The sequence below is a fragment of the Chlorocebus sabaeus genome, chromosome 21 (genome assembly GCF_047675955.1).
Source record: "Chlorocebus sabaeus isolate Y175 chromosome 21, mChlSab1.0.hap1, whole genome shotgun sequence".
Lineage (NCBI taxonomy): Eukaryota > Metazoa > Chordata > Mammalia > Primates > Cercopithecidae > Chlorocebus > Chlorocebus sabaeus.
The window spans coordinates 4,341,937-4,360,650 of NC_132924.1; the positions used below are offsets into that span (position 1 = coordinate 4,341,937).

Sequence of the window (18,714 nt, forward strand, 5' to 3'; positions counted from 1 at the left end):
AGAAAAATTTTTGAAGATACAATCAATTCAGTCATACTCTATTTGTGTCCTCTAATTTATGACAACCAAGATCGTGAGGGCCAAGATTGCTTATCTCGTCTGGGATCAGCATCAATGCTCGCAAGAGCCTTAGTAGAAAAACACACCATCTGATCATGCAGAAGATTATTCCATTTCAGTGTGTTTAGGTTATTTACAGAGTAAGGAGAATGAATTAGCATACACTGGATGTTTTTTAGGGTGAAAAAATAAAATATTAAAATTCTTATCTATGTTATTTAATCTAATTCTTTGTCTTGTATCTTCTTTTGGTGTTTGGTTCATAAGGGTTATATTAATAAAACTATACAGATATATAGAAAATAACTCATTATACATATATTATTATCTCATGTTCAAATATATTTTTCTAGTACTGAAATGTGATCCTTAAAATTTGGATACCATTAAGCCTTTAATTTAAAATTACTTTTTCTTTTTTTTTCTGATTTCAACTTGATAGCAGAACTGAACTGTGCTGATGGTGTAGATGTATGCTGGTGGAAATCTTTCATTGTTTCCAAGGTAAATGCAATTACTTATTAAAGTTTTGTAGAAAGAGTAATAACTATTTAATCAACTAAATGTCTCCTTTATAAAATCGAACATATCTGGTGGTTTTAGAGCAACTTTTTCTCAGTCACTGATTTTTTATTATTATCCAAGGATACTCAATGTCAACATTTTTGCATCATCTCATATATTTTTATTTATGGAATTGTATAATACGTGACCTCGAATCAGACACACTTTCATTTAAAAAAAAATCTGAGTGAATTTAATGGTGTTTCACTTTTTTAATGTCATGAAGCTAAACTGTTCTTAGACCTGGATTAAAGTAAAATAATAAATGACTTCTGAATCTTGGCCAAATAACATGAAATAGTAACTGCAAAATTGTTCTGCAAAATTTTATAATTTATCTGAAGTTATCCCAAGAAAACTTGAGAGGAATTATCTTTCTTATTGAAAACTAAGTAGTTTTTATCTTATCGAAGATCTAATTGAAGTATTTTTTTTTAATCTTATTGAATACCAAGTCTTATTGAAGACTTAGCATTCTTATTGAATACTAAGACTAAGACTTAAGTAGTTTTCTAGGCTGGTAGAGTATCTCTGTTTTAAGTGAAGTCTCAGGAAGAAGACCAACATGTGACTATTTTGATGCAACTTTATGGTGAAACAAAGTAATTAAAAGTAGTGGCCATCCTCGCCCAGGCCTGTAATCCCAGCACTTTGGGAGGTCAGAAGTTTGAGACCAGCCTGGCCAACATGGTGAAATCTTGTCTACTAAAATACAAAATTTAGCTGGTGTAGTAGGGTGAGTGCCACTTGGGACGCTAAGGTAGGAGAATTGCTTGAACCCAGGAGGCAGAGTTTGCAGTGAGCAGAGATCACGCCACTGCACTCTAACCTGGGTGACAGAGTAAGACTCTGTCTCCAAAAAAAAAAAAAAAAAGTGTTTATTTTGTTGGTAACTGAGAGGAAAATATTTTAAAATGTGTTCTGAGATAAAGAGAGATTGCATAATAAATCTATGGGATGTGAACTAAACTGAGAGACAGCCAGGACCATTTCTATATTATATACAGTAAATTAGGGTTTGATTAAGCAGAATAATGTCCCCCAGCCCCTATAAGGATATTGACATTTGAATTCCAAGATATCACATTACAATTCATGACAGAGAATATAAGGGTGCAGATAGGAGGAAAATGCTATTATGCTGATGAAATATCATGAATTTATCATGGTGAGTCCAGTAAAATCACAAGGGTCAAAAACCATGGAAGAGTGATGATGGACAAATTGTATCAAAATGACAGACCATGAGAAAGACTCAACTGAATAGATTTTTAATTGTTTAGTGAGTCTTTTCATATTAACATACATTTCATTCTATTCAACTGTACAAATACTATTCATTTTATATGCCCAACTGAAGAGCTAAATATAAAATGAGAGAACACAGAATAAGGATATGATTACTGAGATGAAGGCCAAGGTACATGAGGAACATAGATAGTATGCACCTTAGACAGGCAAAATTGAAAATGTATTTATTATATAGAGAGATTCATAATTATATATACATACATTTATTTGGTTTAGAAGATAGTACAGGAGATATATTATCAAGAATTTATATAAGATAGGGTTAATCAAGAAAATGAGAGTAAAATAAAAATAATGATAATAGTAATAATTTTGAACACTGATGAAAGAACATTGATGACACAGATCTATTTTTTTCAGGTCTTCAAAACATGTTTCTTCTATGTCATTAGGATGAACACACATTTCAAAAATAAAACACATAATCATTTTTAAATTAGAAATAAAGCCCTGGCCGTGTGCACTGGCCCACTCCTGTAATCCCAGCACTTTGGAAGGCCGAAGCAAGTGGATCGCCTGCAGTCAGGAGACCGAGACCAGACTGGCCAACGTGGTAAAACCCCATCTCTACTTAAAAGACAAAAATTAGCCAGGCATGGTGGCAGGGGCCTGTAGTCCCAGCTACTTGGGAGGCTAAGGCAGGATAATCACAGATGATCATATTCACTGACTTGTATTGGTCAAGGGGGAGGCTGAGGCAGGACAATCACAGACTATCACATTTACTGAATTGTATTGGTCAAGGAAGTAACTAAGGTCAACCAGATTTATAGGAAGGAAAATTAAACTCCACTTCTTGTTGAGAAAATGGCAAAGTCACATTACAGGAGAATATATGGGAAAGGAAATACTGTTGCTGCTATTTTTGAAAAATACAATCTGCCATATAGGTATTTGAAAACATAACCATTTTTTCCCACTAACTCTTTAAGAATGGAAACTTTTGCTTATTTTATTTTTATCCTCCCTCTTTCCTTTCAATCTGCATGACTATGTCAAGACTAAGATCATACACATTCTAGGAAGCAAATGGGTTTTGTTAAGTTTGAATTGAGAAAGTAGAAGAGAAACCCACACTTTATTAAGTGAGGAGAACAAAGAGCAAATACATCTTTACAAGATTATTTTAGGGGTCTGGACAAACCTTTCTCATAATTTTATTTTTTAGAGATTGGGTCTTTCTCTGTCCCCGGGCTGGAGTGCCGTAGTGCAATCACAGCTCACTGTAACCTCAAACTCCCGGACTCCGGCAATTTTCCCACCTCCGCCTTCTGAGTAGCTGGGACTACAGGTGTGCATCACTGGGCTTGGCTAACTTTTATTTTTATTTTCTTGGAGATATAGTTTCTTGATATGCTGTCTAGGCTGGTCTGAAACTTCTGGCCTCAAGTGATCCTCTCACCTCAGCCTCCCAAAATGTTGGGATTACAGGCTCAAGGTACCACATCCAGACTGAGTTTGTCTGTCTCAACATACAGATTGACTGTGTATTATCAAGGTAGTCCAGTGAAACAAAATCAATAGGAGAGACACAGACATGATAGACAGATGGAGAGATAGCTAGATGGTCAGTAGATAGACACATATCTCTAGAGATAGCAAAACAGAAACAAAATGTTGAGTGCAGTAGAGGAGATATGGGGGTGCTCAGAGCAGAGTGAACAACTGCTCCGAGTGCTGACAACACCCACAATGAGAAATGGCACGTGACATCCCAGCCCATCACTTGACATAGCCGTCTATGTGCCCTACTCCCATTAGTCCATCTGAAATACCCAAAACTCATTGTTTCATTGTTCCCTGAAAACCTCTAGGCAAGATCGTCACCTCTTACTTGTTGAATCCAGTATCTATCAACCCCGGGTGCATAATAGAATTACTAGAGGAGCCTTAAGACATACTCATACTAGACTGGGTGTGGCAGCTTACGTCTATAATCCCAGAACTTTGGGAGGCAAAGATGGGCGGACCACCTGAGGTCAGGAGTTCAAGACCAGCCTGACCAACATGGTGAAACCCCGTCTCTACTAAAATTACAAAATTAGCCAGGCATGGTGGTGCATGCCTATAATCCCAGCTACTCAGGAGGCTGAGACAGGAGACTCGCTAGAACCCAGGAGGCGGAGGTTGCAGTGAGCTGAGATGGCACCATTAAACTCAAGCCTGGGCAATAAGAGTGAGTCTCTGCTTTCTCATGAGTGTCTGAAACCATCAGACACACTGGCACCCACACTCCATCCCCAGCCACAAAAATTCTCCTCCTGGCCTGCACGGGTCCCAGTATCAGCCATGCCTGCTGTCTACACCAAAACAGCCACTGCTGTGGCCCTCAGCCCTGCCCCTCAAGGCCTGGCCCAGCTACCGCCTCAGACCACCTAGAGCCACAGTGAGCTTGAGGTGATGTGGGGCAGGTGGTGCAGCTTCTCTTTTTTTTTTTTCTCTGCCTGCCACAGAAAATGGGACTCAGAGCCCCTGCTGCCAATACCATCAAAAGCCACCCTCAGAAGTAGGCCTGAGGCTTCAGGCTCCCCTAGCACCTCTCCACAGAGTCTTTCTTCCATTTAACCTCCACAGGGGCAACTAACAGGGGGCGACAGTGGGCAGGTCTTTCTCCAGGCGCAATTCCTCCTCCTCTAATTCAGGGACCTTGCTCTCGGCCCCCAGCAGAGCCTTTGTTCCTAGGTGGCCTGCCCATGGCAGAGGCCAGCCTAACCCCTTTCCGCCTGCTGAGGTCTGGGCTCCTTGGCAATTTTTAACCCATCAGCCTCCTCTAGCCTGCTGGAGCTTTCACAGCATCTTGGCACTCACAGGGCAGGGCAGCCTGCAGGCATCAGGCAGTGGCTGACAGGGTCCTGTTTTCCCTAGCCTTTTTTTTTTTTTTTTTTTTTTTTGAGACACAGTCTCTGACCCAGGCTGGAGTGCAGTGGCCTTGGCTCACTGCAAACTCCACCTCCCAGGTTCAAGCAATTTTGCTGCCACAGCCTCCGGAGTAGCTGGGATTACAGGCACCCATCACCACACCTGGGTAATTTTTGTATTTTTAGTAGAGACAGGCTTTCACCGTGTTAGCCAGGCTGGTCTCGAACTCCTGACCTCCTGATCTGCCCACCTCAGCCTCCCAAAGTGCTCGGATTACAGGCGTGAGTCACCATGCCCGGCCTCCCAGCCCATTCCTTAGAGTAATGCCGACTACACCAGCTCTTCCCTCAGGCTGAACCAGTGGCTGGAGTTGCCCCAAAAGTGACAGAAGCGGAATTCCCACAAGACACTACCCCAAACCATCCTGAAATGGAGCAGTTGGAATTCCAAAGAAAGAAGCCCTGAAGCCCAGAGTGGTCTGTCCAAAGCATGCATTAGAGGAACCAACACAGAGGGGGCTGCAGCGTATCCTTGCAAGGCACGAATCAGAGATATTCTACCCAAGTATGTCTGCAATGAGTGGGTCTGGTTATGGAGTTCACATGAAGGTTTAAGGAATTTGGCCTCGGGCCAGGGCTAGTTTCTTTCAATGCTGTGGACAACATCCTAAACATTTTTATCAGCACCTGGGAATGGTCGAGACCTTGACTTGGGTTGAAGCCTGCAGGGAAAAACCTGAAGTTAAAGCTGGCCATATCACAAGAGTGTTCAAGTTACTCTGTAATTCTGTCTTACACAAGGGTGACAGAGGAAAAAAAGTGGGTAGGAAGCAAGGTAATAGCCATTATTCTTTGCAGTAAGATTTTCTTTTTTTTTTTTGAGACGGAGTCCCACTCTGTCACCCATGATGCAGTGTATTGCTGTGATCTCAGCTCACAGCAACCTCCGCCTCCTGGGTTCAAGCAATTCTTCTGCCTCAGCCTGCCAAGTAGCTGGGATTACAGGCACCCACGACCACGCCCACCTAATTTTTATATTTTTAGTAGAGTCAGAGTTTCACCATGTTGACCAGACTGATTTGGAGCTCCTGACCTCAAGTGATCCGCCCCCCTCGGCCTCCCAAAGTCCTAGGATTACAGGTGTGACCTACCATGCCTGGCCTGCAATAAGAATTTGTACTGGGAAGTGGAAGTCAGTTGTTCTTCAAGATCATTTCCTGTATTTGGTTTCCTGTGCATATCTATATCGGTTTTGCTGGGGGGAGAGTTGTCAATTTCTACATAAAAACATAGCTAGGAATTTGAAGGGATTATATCGAATTTCTCGGTCCATTTGTGGGATATTGTTATCTTGGAAATATTAAGTATTTTCATCCTTAAAAATTAGACACCTTTCAATTATTTCAGATCTTTCTTTCAGCGTTAATAAAAATTAAGTGTAGGCCAGGCATGGTGGCTCCCGACTATAATCCCAACACTATAGTAGGCCGAAGCAGGCAGATTGCTTGAGCCTAGTTGGAGACCAGCGTGGGGAACGTGGAGAAACCTGTCTCTACAAGAAATACAAACATTAGTCAGGCATGGTGGCGCACACCTGTAGTCCCAACTACTGCTGAGGCTGAGGCAGGTGGATCAATTGAGTCCAGGAGGTCGAGACTGCAGTGAGCTGTGATCACACCACTGCACTCCAGCCTGGGCAACAGAGCAAGATCTTGTCCACAAAAAAAAAAAAAAATGTGTAAAATTGTTGCACTTACATTACTTTTTCTAAATATTTTTGAAGTTATTATAAATCAAATGTATATATTTTATTTTCATTGTTGGTTGCTTTAAGTATAATTTTTTTATGTGTATCTTGTACCTTGTGACACTGATTAACTTATTGATTCTAGTGGTATTTTAGTGAAACTCTTACACATTTTTATATAAAGGATTATGTCATTTGCAATTAAGACAGTTCTAGAAGTTGATATGGTTAAGGAGGCTGAGTAGTCAGGACCCCAGCAGAGCCTGTGAGCAGGTCGTACTGAAGGAAGGGGCCCAGGTGATGGAACTTCAAGTAACTTCATGTCCTTGGTGACAGACCCACCAGAATTTCAAACTCTGGTAACCAGAAACCCTTATTCTAGACACAGCCCTGTATCAAGCTAATTTCATGCAGACGCTCAAGAGCAAGATGTTCTCCTGCTATATCCTGACTTCCTGAGGTTCTCATCTGTGGAAGGCTTGAAGTGAGGGCGTCACTTGACAGGGGGCACCCATAGGTAACATAGGGCAGCTCAGGGCAGACCCATCCAGGCCAGACCTCGCCTAAGATCCCACCTGGGCAACCCCACATTCCTGCCCATCACCACGTGTTAGGGGAGCCAGAGATGAGGCTTCTCTCCCTGGACAGGAGCAGGCTGTCAGGTGTTGGGAGCCTGATGGGTCTACCAAGATCATATCCCAGGTCATGGCTGGCAGGATAAGAAGTGAGTGTTGGGGAACAAGTTTGTCTACTCAGATGCTAACCCCAAGACTTCACACTGTAATCTGGTTTTCTCTCTAGCTGGAAGTCTATGCAGATGCTCCTATGTGTGTGATTTGGGGAGCAGAATTTCTAATTGGGCTTTCTCCCTGCAGAAATAGCCAGGCAGGTTACTGACACCTTTTGGCCCAGCTGCTGGGCACTCTCCTTGCACAGCTTCACGCAGATCAGTAAAAATAAGTAATAGGTTCAACCACTCTATCTCCTTGGACAAAGGGCAGGTGCACCATGCCACCAACCATGGCCAGCGTTGCTGTGGGGCGACAGTAGGAACAGAGGGGTCACCTCAGACAGGAATCCAAGAAAATCAGGGCAGGCCCAGGACCCAGACTCAAATATGGAAACTCCATTGCCTCTGTCCCAGGGCTTTCACACCTAAGTGACCCCCAGTTCCCGCCCAAAAGAACTGGACCTTCATTCGTCTCCAACAGAAACTTGGTTTGATGCTAAGTTCTTGCTCACACAGTTGTAGAAAGAGGAGACAAATAGCTTTGTCTTGTTTACACTAGGCCATGAGTGCCTTTTTATGTTGCTATCTATATTCTTCTTTTTTTTTTTTTTTTTGAGACAGAGTCTCACTCTGTCACCCAGGCTGGAGTGCAGTGGCCCGATCTCTGCTCACTGCAACCTCTGCCTCCCGGGTTCCAGTGATTCTACTGCCTCAGCCTCCCAGGCAGCTGAGATTGCAGGCAGGTGCCACCACACCCAGCTAACTTTTGTATTTTTAGGAGAGACAGGGTTTCACCATGTTAGCCAGGCTGGTCCTGAACTCCTGACCTCAGGTGATCTGCGTGCCTCAGCCTTCCAAAGTGCTAGGATTACAAGCATGAAACACAATGCCCAGCCTATTTATATTGTTTTAAACACCCGCCCCATGTATTTCCTGTAGCAGGCAACCCCACTGCCCTGCCAGAACTTTAAGATTTAAAAGTCCACACTCTAGTATGCTTTTTACACAAAAAGGGAGCCAAAAGGGGGAGGAAGGATGGTTAAGCTGCTCTATGTATTGGTTATCCCACAGAACTCATTCCTGTAGCCCCATCAGGGCTGGAGCTGCAACCTCACATGGCTTCATAATATTCCATAAAGGAGCCCATTTCCCTCAGCAGTTCAGCCTTGCAATGCAGGTGGAGCCTGGACATGATGATCTTCTGTTTCAATTTCGGCCACTCTTCAGGAAACATCCTAAATGTGCCCTAATAGTCTGTAACCATCTGCTAGAGCGTCCATACACACCACTGCAGACTGAAGGACTTTAACAGCAGAAACTTAGTTTTCCACAATTCTGGAGAACAGAAATCCAACAAGCTGTTAGCTGGGATGGTTTCTCTGTGAACTCTCTTCTTGGCTTGTAGACAGCTGACTTCTATCTCTGCGTCCTTACTGCCTCTTCTAATAAGGACTCCAGTCATATTGGATTTGGGTCTACTCCAATAAACTCAAAACTAGTGACATTCTGAGGCGCTGAGTGTTAGAACGTGAACTTTGGGGAGGGGACACCACTCAGCCCATTGGACGTATTATTCCCTTGTAGATGACAAACTCCCAGGAGATTACTCGGTGGAAGGATATGCACATGTAAAATTGTAATAGCTATAGACCGATCACTTTCCAAAAGGGCTTTGGAAGGTACACTGCCACCAGCAATGTCTGAATGTAGCTGCTTCCCTGAATCCAGATTCTCCCGGATGTTCACTTTAATTTGTTGCCAATCTGGTATCCATGTGGCAAATAAAATCATGTTGATATCCAGTTTTCCGACCGAAATTTTTGAGTCATCTTTGAATTGCTTCATACATATGTGTTTTCCCTGAGTCATCTGCTTCGATTCTTGGCCCTTTAAATGGGCTTTCTCCCATCCTGGACTCTCCCAGCATATGCCCCCTTGTCATGTCTGGAATTGTAGTTGTTTGGCAAAGTTCCTTTTAATGTTAAAAAACTGTATTGCTAAAGTCAAAAAAGTATTCCTAGGCTGTCTTGCCCTGTGCACTGTCTCTAAAATAAAAAATGAGGCTTCTTGAGGCCCTTTTCATCCACATGAAGAGCAGACAGAGTCTCCAGAAGCTTGAGGGAAATTTCTTGCAGGCCTCACTGTTTACAGTTCTCAGTTCTGACCTATGTGCTGTTGAGCCTGTGTTTTCCCAACTCTGTAAGAACGACGTTTTTTGAGGACTCTCTGGGATAATTCTCTTTGTACAGGCTGTTAATATAGGTGGGTGCTGGTGCTCCACAGAGGACAAAGTATCATGAAGATGCCTTGACAGTGTTAATGGCTTAACACCGCCACATAAAACTTTCTTGTCGTTGTTTCTTTGATTTTCAGATGGAGTTTCACTCTTGTCACCCAGGCTGGAGTGCAATGGTGCGATCTTGGCTCACTTCAACCTCTACCTCCTGGGTCCAAGTGATTCTCCTGCCTCAGCCTCCTGAGTAGCTGGGATTACAGGTGCCTGCCACCACACCTGGCTAATTTTTTGTATTATTAGTAGAGGCAGGGTTTCACCGTGTTGACCAGGCTGGTCTTGATCTCTTGACCTCAGGTGATCCACACACATTGGACTCCCAAAGTGCTGGTATTACAAGCATGAGCCATTGCACCTAGCCCACATAAAACTTTGGAAGCCTAGAACCTTCTTCACCACGGACACCTGTGTCCTCCACATGCACAAGTCTCTGAAAAATAGGACCTTCTTGGTATAAGCCGCAGCACCCAAACTGCCAGTGGTTCACAGTGCTGTCATTGACCATATGTCTCTTCTTGTTCCCCTCCATATAAAAATAAGTCTACCCGAAACCTTGAGAATAATCCAGATACTCCCAGCCAGGTACAAGGGAGAAGCTAAATGAGCCTCTGGTACTAGACTTCCAGGTTGAGCCATCTTCTCCTTTACCACCTTCCTGGGCTCCTACCAGGACTTCACCACCAATGCACAGTTCCTGGGCCAGCTATTTAGTAGGTGTCTGTCTCCTCCAAGAAACAGTGGTGACTCTGCTAGCTACCAGGTGGGTATTAAGGATATAACTGCAGCTCTCTGAGCCTGTCTATGCCTCTGAAAAGCGGAAAGATGAACCTCAGAGTTATTATAGTGACTAAACGGCATAAGACACAGTAAGCAGAATGCCTGGTGCCTGGCTCCATACAAAGGCTACTTAGGATGCTCTGGTTGGTCTTTCTAGCTGGATTTTGTCCTTGACACAGAAAGACAAACTTTCTAGGATGCTGAAAGAGGAGTCCCTACCCAACTCAGCTATCTGAGGAGGTTCTTGTTGAGGTTTGTTTATTAAAGACATATATTTTCAGCACAATGTGTAAAGTCAGTTTTCTAGATGCTTGGCATAATTCCGTGAACAAATGACAGTCCCTGGGCCTCTCATGTTTACTGCTAATTATGGAGCTTCTATTACACAGCGAGCACTGCCCTGCGTATGTTCATTTATGTGCCAAAACAACCTCATGATGTATGAAGCCTCCTATTGTTTACATAAACAAATTAGCTCAATAAACTTGATTATGTCAATTACAAAAACAATAATCACAAAAGAAAAAGTGGCTTAAATGGAGTTCTCCAATGAAAAGAAAAAGAATGAATGTAACTTAAAAACACTCGCTGTAGAAACACTAACGTCTAAAAGTTATTTTCTGAGCACTATTAAATTTCATAAAAGTCATTCTTATAATCACAGAGGACATCATATAAAGAATACTACATGAACCTTGGAATGAGAAAATTATATACTAGGTCCAGCATAAGAAACAGGCAAGAAAAGCACAAAGGATTTCCAAAGAGATTCTGAGCCAAGGGGCCATAAGATTTTAGATAAATGAATTCAATACAAAGCAGAGAAAACAGGTTTTCAGAATCTTTGAGGTTTTGACCTGCCTAGTAAATTATCAACACTTTTAAAATTTATCTGTATTGATCTGATGTTTTTCTTCTCAAAATAGGTACACACTTACACACAAACATAACTACATTCACCATAAATCTCTTACACCTGAAGTTTATCTATAAAGTGATATATTTGTATATGTAAACCCATGTAAATCAAAACTAAAAATCTGTGTTTTGCAGACTAGAGTGGGCACACTCAGAAAAAATAAAGAATAAAATTTTAAAATATTCAGAATTCAGAAATATGTGAATATATTTTATTATAGTCTTATGTAATCTTTATTGTAACCATCATAATGATCCTATAGTTACAAAAACAAGAAAGAAATAAAAACATTACCTCTGGTAACAATATTCCACTGAGAGAAGGGATTACAAAAGATGTCATTGTACTATGTTACCCTCCACTATGCTATCCAATAGTATATTGTGACCATCAGTTACCTACAACATGGGATAAGGTGGGATAGGTTAATGTTGGTGGTAAGATGCATTTCATTCCATGGAAAATAGTCTTAAGACATTAAAAACAACTTTGTTCCATTAAAATAAATTAAGTTCAAATAATATGTCGAAAAGCATTTTAAACTTCACAGTATTTCATCATCTTTATGTGTAACTAGTAAAACAATTCACTTCTAAGATTCAAAATGTTTCTCTTCTCCTACAATGCATAATCATATTATCCTGAACAACTACCTCACAAATCACTTACTACACTGTTATAAAGGGCCACTCCACCTAGATTTTCTTCATGCGTCTTATATTCAAGTGTCCTTAGTGTTCCAGGGAAAAGTGTATTAATGGTGCAGATGTCTCCGAGCTCTGATGCAGAAACCATTAACCACGTGCTCTCACATGAGCACTAGAAATGACAATATAACATCAAGAAATTTGTGAGTTTACTTGACATAAATATTTGCTTTTCAAAGTAATTGTAATTATTCCAATCCCCAAAAGTATAATTTGAATGTAATTTATAACTGTCCAAAGAGAAAATCAATCTCCTTCTCCATTTAAACTTACATACAAGTAAGCAACCTATTTTAAATTATTATCTATAATCAACACTGATTAGAGCAATGTCTCAAATTGTTACTGCCTTGGTGCTTTCTACTGTCAATCTATAATGTTTACTTAGGCTTGGTTTCTAATGTATTTTTCACAGTTCCTAAATCTGTATAATATATTCTACTAGAAACTCTCCAGTGTTTTCTAAGGTTTATGTATGGAACAGAAGTTATTCCACATTTATTACATCCATAGGGTTTCTCCCCAACAGAAAGTTTGAGGAACTCCCGGAGAGTTTCCCTTCAGTATAAATTTTCCAGTGTACAATAAAATCTGTGGTATAAGTAAGGTATTGTGCCTTTCTTTATATTTGCAATGCTTTCCTTCACTAAAATAATCTCATGCACATTAAGGGTTCTATTTTGTGAAAGATCCTTCAATAGTCATTACATTAATACCACTTTTATTTAGGATGAAATCATTGCTGTAGATTGTGATGTCAGCATTCATTAATGGTTTTGCCACATTTTTTACCTTGGTAGGGTTTCTCTCCAGAATGAATTCACTTATAGTAAAAGTTGAGCACAAATTAAAACTATTGCTACATTCCCTACAATTGTAGGGGTTCTCTATCATGTGAATTATCTTATATTCAGTAAGGACTGAGCATTGGTCAAAGACTTACCACATTCTTTACAATTCTAGGGGTTCTCTCCAGTATGAATTCTCTTACATTTAGTAAGGTTTGAGAACCAGTTAAAGGCTTTGCCACATTTTTCACATTTATAGCGTTGCTCTCCAGTGTGAATTCTCTTGTGTCCAATAAGATGTGAGCTCTGGTTAAAGGTTTTGCCACATTCTTCATATCTGTAGCATTTCTCTCCAGTATGAATTCTTTTATGTTTAATAAGGATTGAGCCATGCATAAAAGCTTTTCCACATTCTTCACCATTATAGGGTTTTCTTCCAGTATGAATTCTCTTATGTCCAATAAGATGTGAGCTCTGGTTAAAGGTTTTGCCACATTCTTCACCATTGTAGCATTTCTCTACAGTATGAATCCTCTTGTTTTTAGTCAGGATTGAACCATGCATAAAAGCTTTTCCACATTCTTCAGAATTGTAGTGTTTCTCTCCAGTATGAATTCCCTTACGTTGAGAAAAGTATGAGAACCAGCTAAAAGTTCTGCCGTATTCTTCACATGCGTAGGGTTTCTTTCAGTATGAGTTGCCTTGTGTCCAGTGAGATGTAAGCCCTGGGTGAAGGCTTTGCCACATTCTTCACATGTGTAAGGTTTCTCTCCAGTATGAATTCTTTTATGTCCAATAAGGTGTGAGCACTGATTAAAGGCTTTGCCACATTCTTCACATTTGTAGGGTTTCCCTACAGTATGAATTATCTTCTTTTGAGTAAGGTTTGAGAACCAGTTAACGGCTTTGCCACATTCCTCACATTTGTTTGGTTTCTCTCCTGTATAAATTCTCTTAAGTAAGGATTGGGCACCAGTTAAAAGCTTTGCTACATTCATCGCATTGAAAGATTTTGCTAAGAGTAGTTGATAAATATTGGTTAAGTCCATTATAACTTTTTTTCTGTCCCTTACACTAACCCACACTTGTCCAGTCTTTTCTTAAGTTTAAATTTTCAGTGCCATAGCTTTCATATCTTCTCAGTATCACTTTTGGGAATAAATGTTTTATGCTTTGCTCAGGCAAAAGGTCTGGAGTAAAATGAGAGGATACAGTTAAAAGAAATAAAAATGAATTGTATCACTGATTAGACTCAGGAGAATATACTTTACAAATACAATATATAAAATTATACCAAGCACAATAAGATGGCATAATACCAATGCCCAAATTCCTTAATAGACATGCAAACATAACAAAAATATATTGACCAAAATGCGTTTGTAAGAGTTCTAAAAACCAGTTAAGAGATGGCAGTGCCATAGATGAGAATGATGCTAAGAGCCACATAGAAGACAATGGAACATTTGTTACATTTACCCACCTCCTCCCCAATACAGAATAATGCCTTTAAGTGTAAACTCTCAACTCCTGGCTTCTCTAAAAAGCGAAAAAAAAAAAAAAAAAAAAAAAAATAGTGGCACATGGTCCGTACTTCTGGCTTTGTGGGGTCTTTCCAAAGACTGGTTTCTGTTTACAGTGACACAGAGTGCTGAAAGAAATGGTGCTATACTTCGAATGACAAGGTAGTGTCTGTGAGAGAAAAGGTAAATGATTTTAAAGCAGCAGAGAGACTGTAGGACCACAGATAAACAGCCGGTATACCAACTAATTACAGGCTCTTAAGCAGAAACATGGGCAAATCCACATAACCCAATAAAGGGAACACAAATCTAGGGAAGAGACATCTTAAGAACAGGTTTGAGAAATTCTCAATATCTATCCTGGTAAATTGGTGTCAGACACTGCAGGAAAGAAAGCCACTTTATACAGACTGTGATAGGTGGTTATTTATTTATTTATTTATTTATTTATTTTTTGAGACGGAGTCTGGCTCATTTCTCAACCAAATGTTAGAATGTATACAAAGTATCAGACTAAGATGGCCCAGAGAAACAAGTATGCAGAAATCAACCCTAAAGAAATTAAGCTGTATAAATTATCTGAAAAAAATCAACACAACTATCTCAATTATGCTCAGTGTTTAACATGGGAACACAGACAACTAAGTGTAACTAGAAAAATAAGAGTATCAACAAAATGACAAAAAGAAACAAGTTTTAGAGAAGACATACAAAAAATGACTGAGAAATTATCTAATGTAAGAAAAAAATATTAACAACTGAGGCTCAACAAACTCCAACTGGGATAAAGAGACACATAACAAGACACTATAATATAAGCAAAGTTTTGAAAGTCACAGAAAAGAATCTTGAATGCAGAAAGACAAAAGAGATGAATCACCTATATGCATGTTCCTGCAAGATTATCAGTGAATTTTTGAACAAAAACCCTGCAGAAGAGAGTTGAGTTACATACTCCAAGTGCTGAAATAAAAAAAAAAAAACTTTTAGCAAAACTGTCCTACAAAATTTTTTAAAATAAAGATTTTCCAAGATAACTAAATGCTGAGAAAGTACATCAGCAATATAATTGTCCTACAAGAAATGCAAAAAGAAGTCTTTCCCATTCAAAATTTAAAATAATAGAAAACAAACCAAATCATATACAAATACACGACTCTCTGGGAAAGATATGCACATACACAAAATAAAACTTTGTAGTAGTATGATAATTAGGCAGAAAACAATTGTGCTTTAAAATTTGAAAGACATCATGAAAATTAAAACACCCATTAATATGATATACTTAGTGACATTATAAGTTAAGGGCAGATGTAATGAGCAAGCATTTTTGTATGCAACTGAGGGCAAGTTGTTACCAGTTTAAAATATACAGTTGTAACTTTAAGAGATTTTATGTAATTTACATGGGAACCATAAAGAAAATGCAGCTACACAACAGAAAATAAAAAAACAAAGCATGTCACTACAAATATCAACAAGACACAAAGGAATACAAAGTGAATAGGGACAAAATAGGTACAAGAGTCAAATAAAACAATAAAATGGTAATTGTAAGTCATTTCCTTTCAGAAAAGTATTAAAATTGCATGGACTAAACTTCCCAATCAAAAGGCAAATATTACATAAAGGGATTTTTTTTTTTTTTTTAATTTAGAAAACAAAATCCACCTATGTCATGTCTCCAAGAGACTCACCTCAGATCTAGTGATGAAAATAGACTGAAAGTGGCAGGATGGAAAAAGACATTCCATGCAAATGTTAACCAAATGAGAGGTGGAGAATTATATTAAGTCAAAAGCTGTCATATTTTATAATATATAGTTTAAGTCAAAACACACGAGACAAAAAAGGATATTATATCATAATAAAATGGGTAATTCACTGGGAACCTACTTTTATCTCCTATCAGGTTTTCCAAAAATATAAAGCATTTGAACAACCAACGTACATGAAGACCTAAGCGAAAAAGGAAGGAATCGAACCTCCACAGACTGTTTCAAGCCAATCCCACAACCTCTATGACTTTCTCAATAACATATTAGTAAAGTTATTTCATAACTTTGCCAAAGTTAAGTTATAGGTTAAGCCCTATGTATCTTAATGGCCCATCCAATTCAATTAGGTCTTCAAGACACTTCATTCCCTATTACAGAAGAACTACTTACCTTCCATGATCACACTCTTATAATTATTTTCCTAATTAGCTCCCTGGTTCTATACATTATTTCTCTAATACTCACAACAAAATTGATTCATACTAGCACCATAGATGCCTAAGAAATAGAGACTGTCTGAACTATCTTGCCTGCTATCATCTTAATCTTAATTGCCCTCCCATCCCTACACAGCCTGTATATAACAGATGAAATCAATAACCCTTCTCTCACTGTTAAAACAATTGGACATCAATGGTATTGAAGCTACGAGTATACAGATTATGAAGAATTAAGCTTCAACTCTTATATACTTCCAACAGCCGACTTAAAACCAGAACTTCAACTCCTCGAATTCAATAACCAAACAATCCTCTCAATAGAAATTCCCATCCGCATGTTAATCTCCTCCGAGGATGTCCTGCACTCATGAACTATTCCCTCATTAGGGTTCAAAGCAGATGCAATACCTGGACACTTAAACCAATTTGCCTTAACCGCTATACGACCAGGCCTCTACTACGGAAAATGCTCAGAAATTTGTGGATCTAATCACAGTTTTTATACCTGTTGTTTTAGAATTAGTCCCATTAAAAACTTTCAAAACTCAGTCTATATCCACACTATAATCTCACTGTAAAGCTACCCCAGCGTTAACCTTTTCAGTTAAAGGCCGAGAGAAATCACACTTCTCTACAGTGAATGCCTCAACTAGGTACTTTCCACATGACCTATTATTATTATATCAACAATCATAACTTTATTCTCCATTATTCAATTAAAACTATCAAAGTTCATTTGCCATACACCCCCTACACCAAAAATAATTAAAACACAAAAATGTAACAATGCTTGAGAACTAAAATGAATGAAAATTTGTTCACCTCATTTACTGCCCTGATAATCCTAGGTTTACACACAGCAGCACTAATCATCTTGTTTCTCACCACACTCCTTCCAACCTCCAACTATCTAATCAATAACCAATTGATTTCTATTCAACAATGACTAGTTCAACTTGTTCTAAAACAAGTAATAATCACACATAATATTAAAGGACGAACCTGATCCCTTATACTAATATCCCTAATTCTCTTTATTGCCTTAATCAATCTCCTTGGGCTTCTACCCCACTCATTTACACCAACTACCCAACTATCGATAAACCTAGGTATAGCAATCCCCTTATGAGCAGGTACTGTAATCACAGGCTTCTACTTTAAAACTAAAAACTCCTTAGCTCACTTCCTACCACCAGGCACACCCAGACCACTTACCCCTATACTAGTAATCAATGAAACCATTAGTCTACTTATTTAACCAATGGTACTAGCTGTACGTTTAACAGTCAACATTACAGCCAGTCACACATAACACTTAATTGGAGGAGCTGCACTAGTATCAACTATTAACCTTCCCACAGCTTCAATCACCCTTATTATTCTAATTCTGTCTTCACTGTGGCCCTTATCCAAGCTTATGTCTTTATGCTATTAGTAAGCCTTTATTTATATGACAACACATAATGACCCACCAAACACACACCTATCATTTAGTCAAACCCAGTCCTTGGCCTTAACAGGGCCTCTCTCAGCTCTCCTAATAACATCCAGCCTAGCTATATGATTTCACTTTAACTCTATTAGTCTTTTAACCTTAGGCCTACTAACGAATACACTGACTATATATCAATGGTGATGTGACACTATCTGAGAAAGTACATTTCAAGGTCACCATACGACAATTGTTTAAAAAGGCCTCCGATATGGAATAGTCCTATTTGTTATCTCAGAAGCGCTGTTCTTTGCTGGGTTCTTCTGGGCATTCTACCATCTAGTCTAGCCCCTACTCCAGAACTAGAAGGACACTGACCCCCAACAGGCATTTCTCCCCTCGGCCCTCTGGAAGTACCCCTCCTGAATACATCTGTATTACTTGCATCAGGGGTTTCAATTACTTGAGCCCATCACGGCCTAACAGAAAATAATTGAAAACAAATAATTCAAGCACTCCTTACCACAATTACCTTAGGTATTTACTTCACCCTCCTACAAGTCTCAGAATACTTTGAGGCTCCCTTTGCTATTTCTGATGGAATTTATGGCTCAACATTCTTTAGAGCTACAGGCTTTCACGGACTTCATGTCATTATTGGATCAACATTCCTCACTATCTGTCTCCTCTGCCAATTAAAATACCACTTTACATCTACCCATCACGTTGGCTTTGAAGCCGCTGCCTGATATTGACACTCTGTAGATGCAGTATGACTATTCTTGTA

General features: G+C 39.4%; 2 protein-coding genes across 38 annotated transcripts in view; one reads left to right on the forward strand and one right to left on the reverse strand.

Moving 5' to 3' along the window:
• LOC140709626 (neuronal pentraxin-2-like) overlaps positions 1 to 9,725 on the forward strand; it is a 101,751-nt gene extending 92,026 nt beyond the window's left edge. For 4 of the 13 annotated variants that reach the window (XR_012090241.1, XR_012090235.1, XR_012090243.1 and 1 more), the window contains 2 exons: positions 503 to 564; positions 8,342 to 8,447. Coding sequence is in view for 1 of the 13 variants with exons in the window: in XM_073008811.1 (XP_072864912.1) it covers positions 503 to 511 (9 nt within the window). In the remaining 12 variants the exon portion in view is untranslated. Of the gene's footprint in view, positions 1 to 502; positions 2,407 to 5,210; positions 5,359 to 5,477; positions 5,629 to 8,341; positions 8,448 to 9,643 lie in introns of those variants that run through there. The other 9 variants (XR_012090236.1, XR_012090244.1, XR_012090247.1 and 6 more) reach the window with 8 other exon arrangements.
• Positions 9,726 to 11,456: 1,731 nt separating this feature from the next.
• Positions 11,457 to 18,714, reverse strand: part of LOC140709624 (argininosuccinate lyase-like) — an 82,898-nt gene continuing 75,640 nt past the window's right edge. For 18 of the 25 annotated variants that reach the window (XR_012090220.1, XR_012090225.1, XR_012090228.1 and 15 more), the window contains one exon: positions 11,457 to 15,240. Coding sequence is in view for 1 of the 25 variants with exons in the window: in XM_073008809.1 (XP_072864910.1) it covers positions 13,921 to 13,944 (24 nt within the window). In the remaining 24 variants the exon portion in view is untranslated. The remainder of the gene's footprint in view (positions 15,241 to 18,714) is intronic. The other 7 variants (XR_012090232.1, XR_012090231.1, XR_012090211.1 and 4 more) reach the window with 1 other exon arrangement.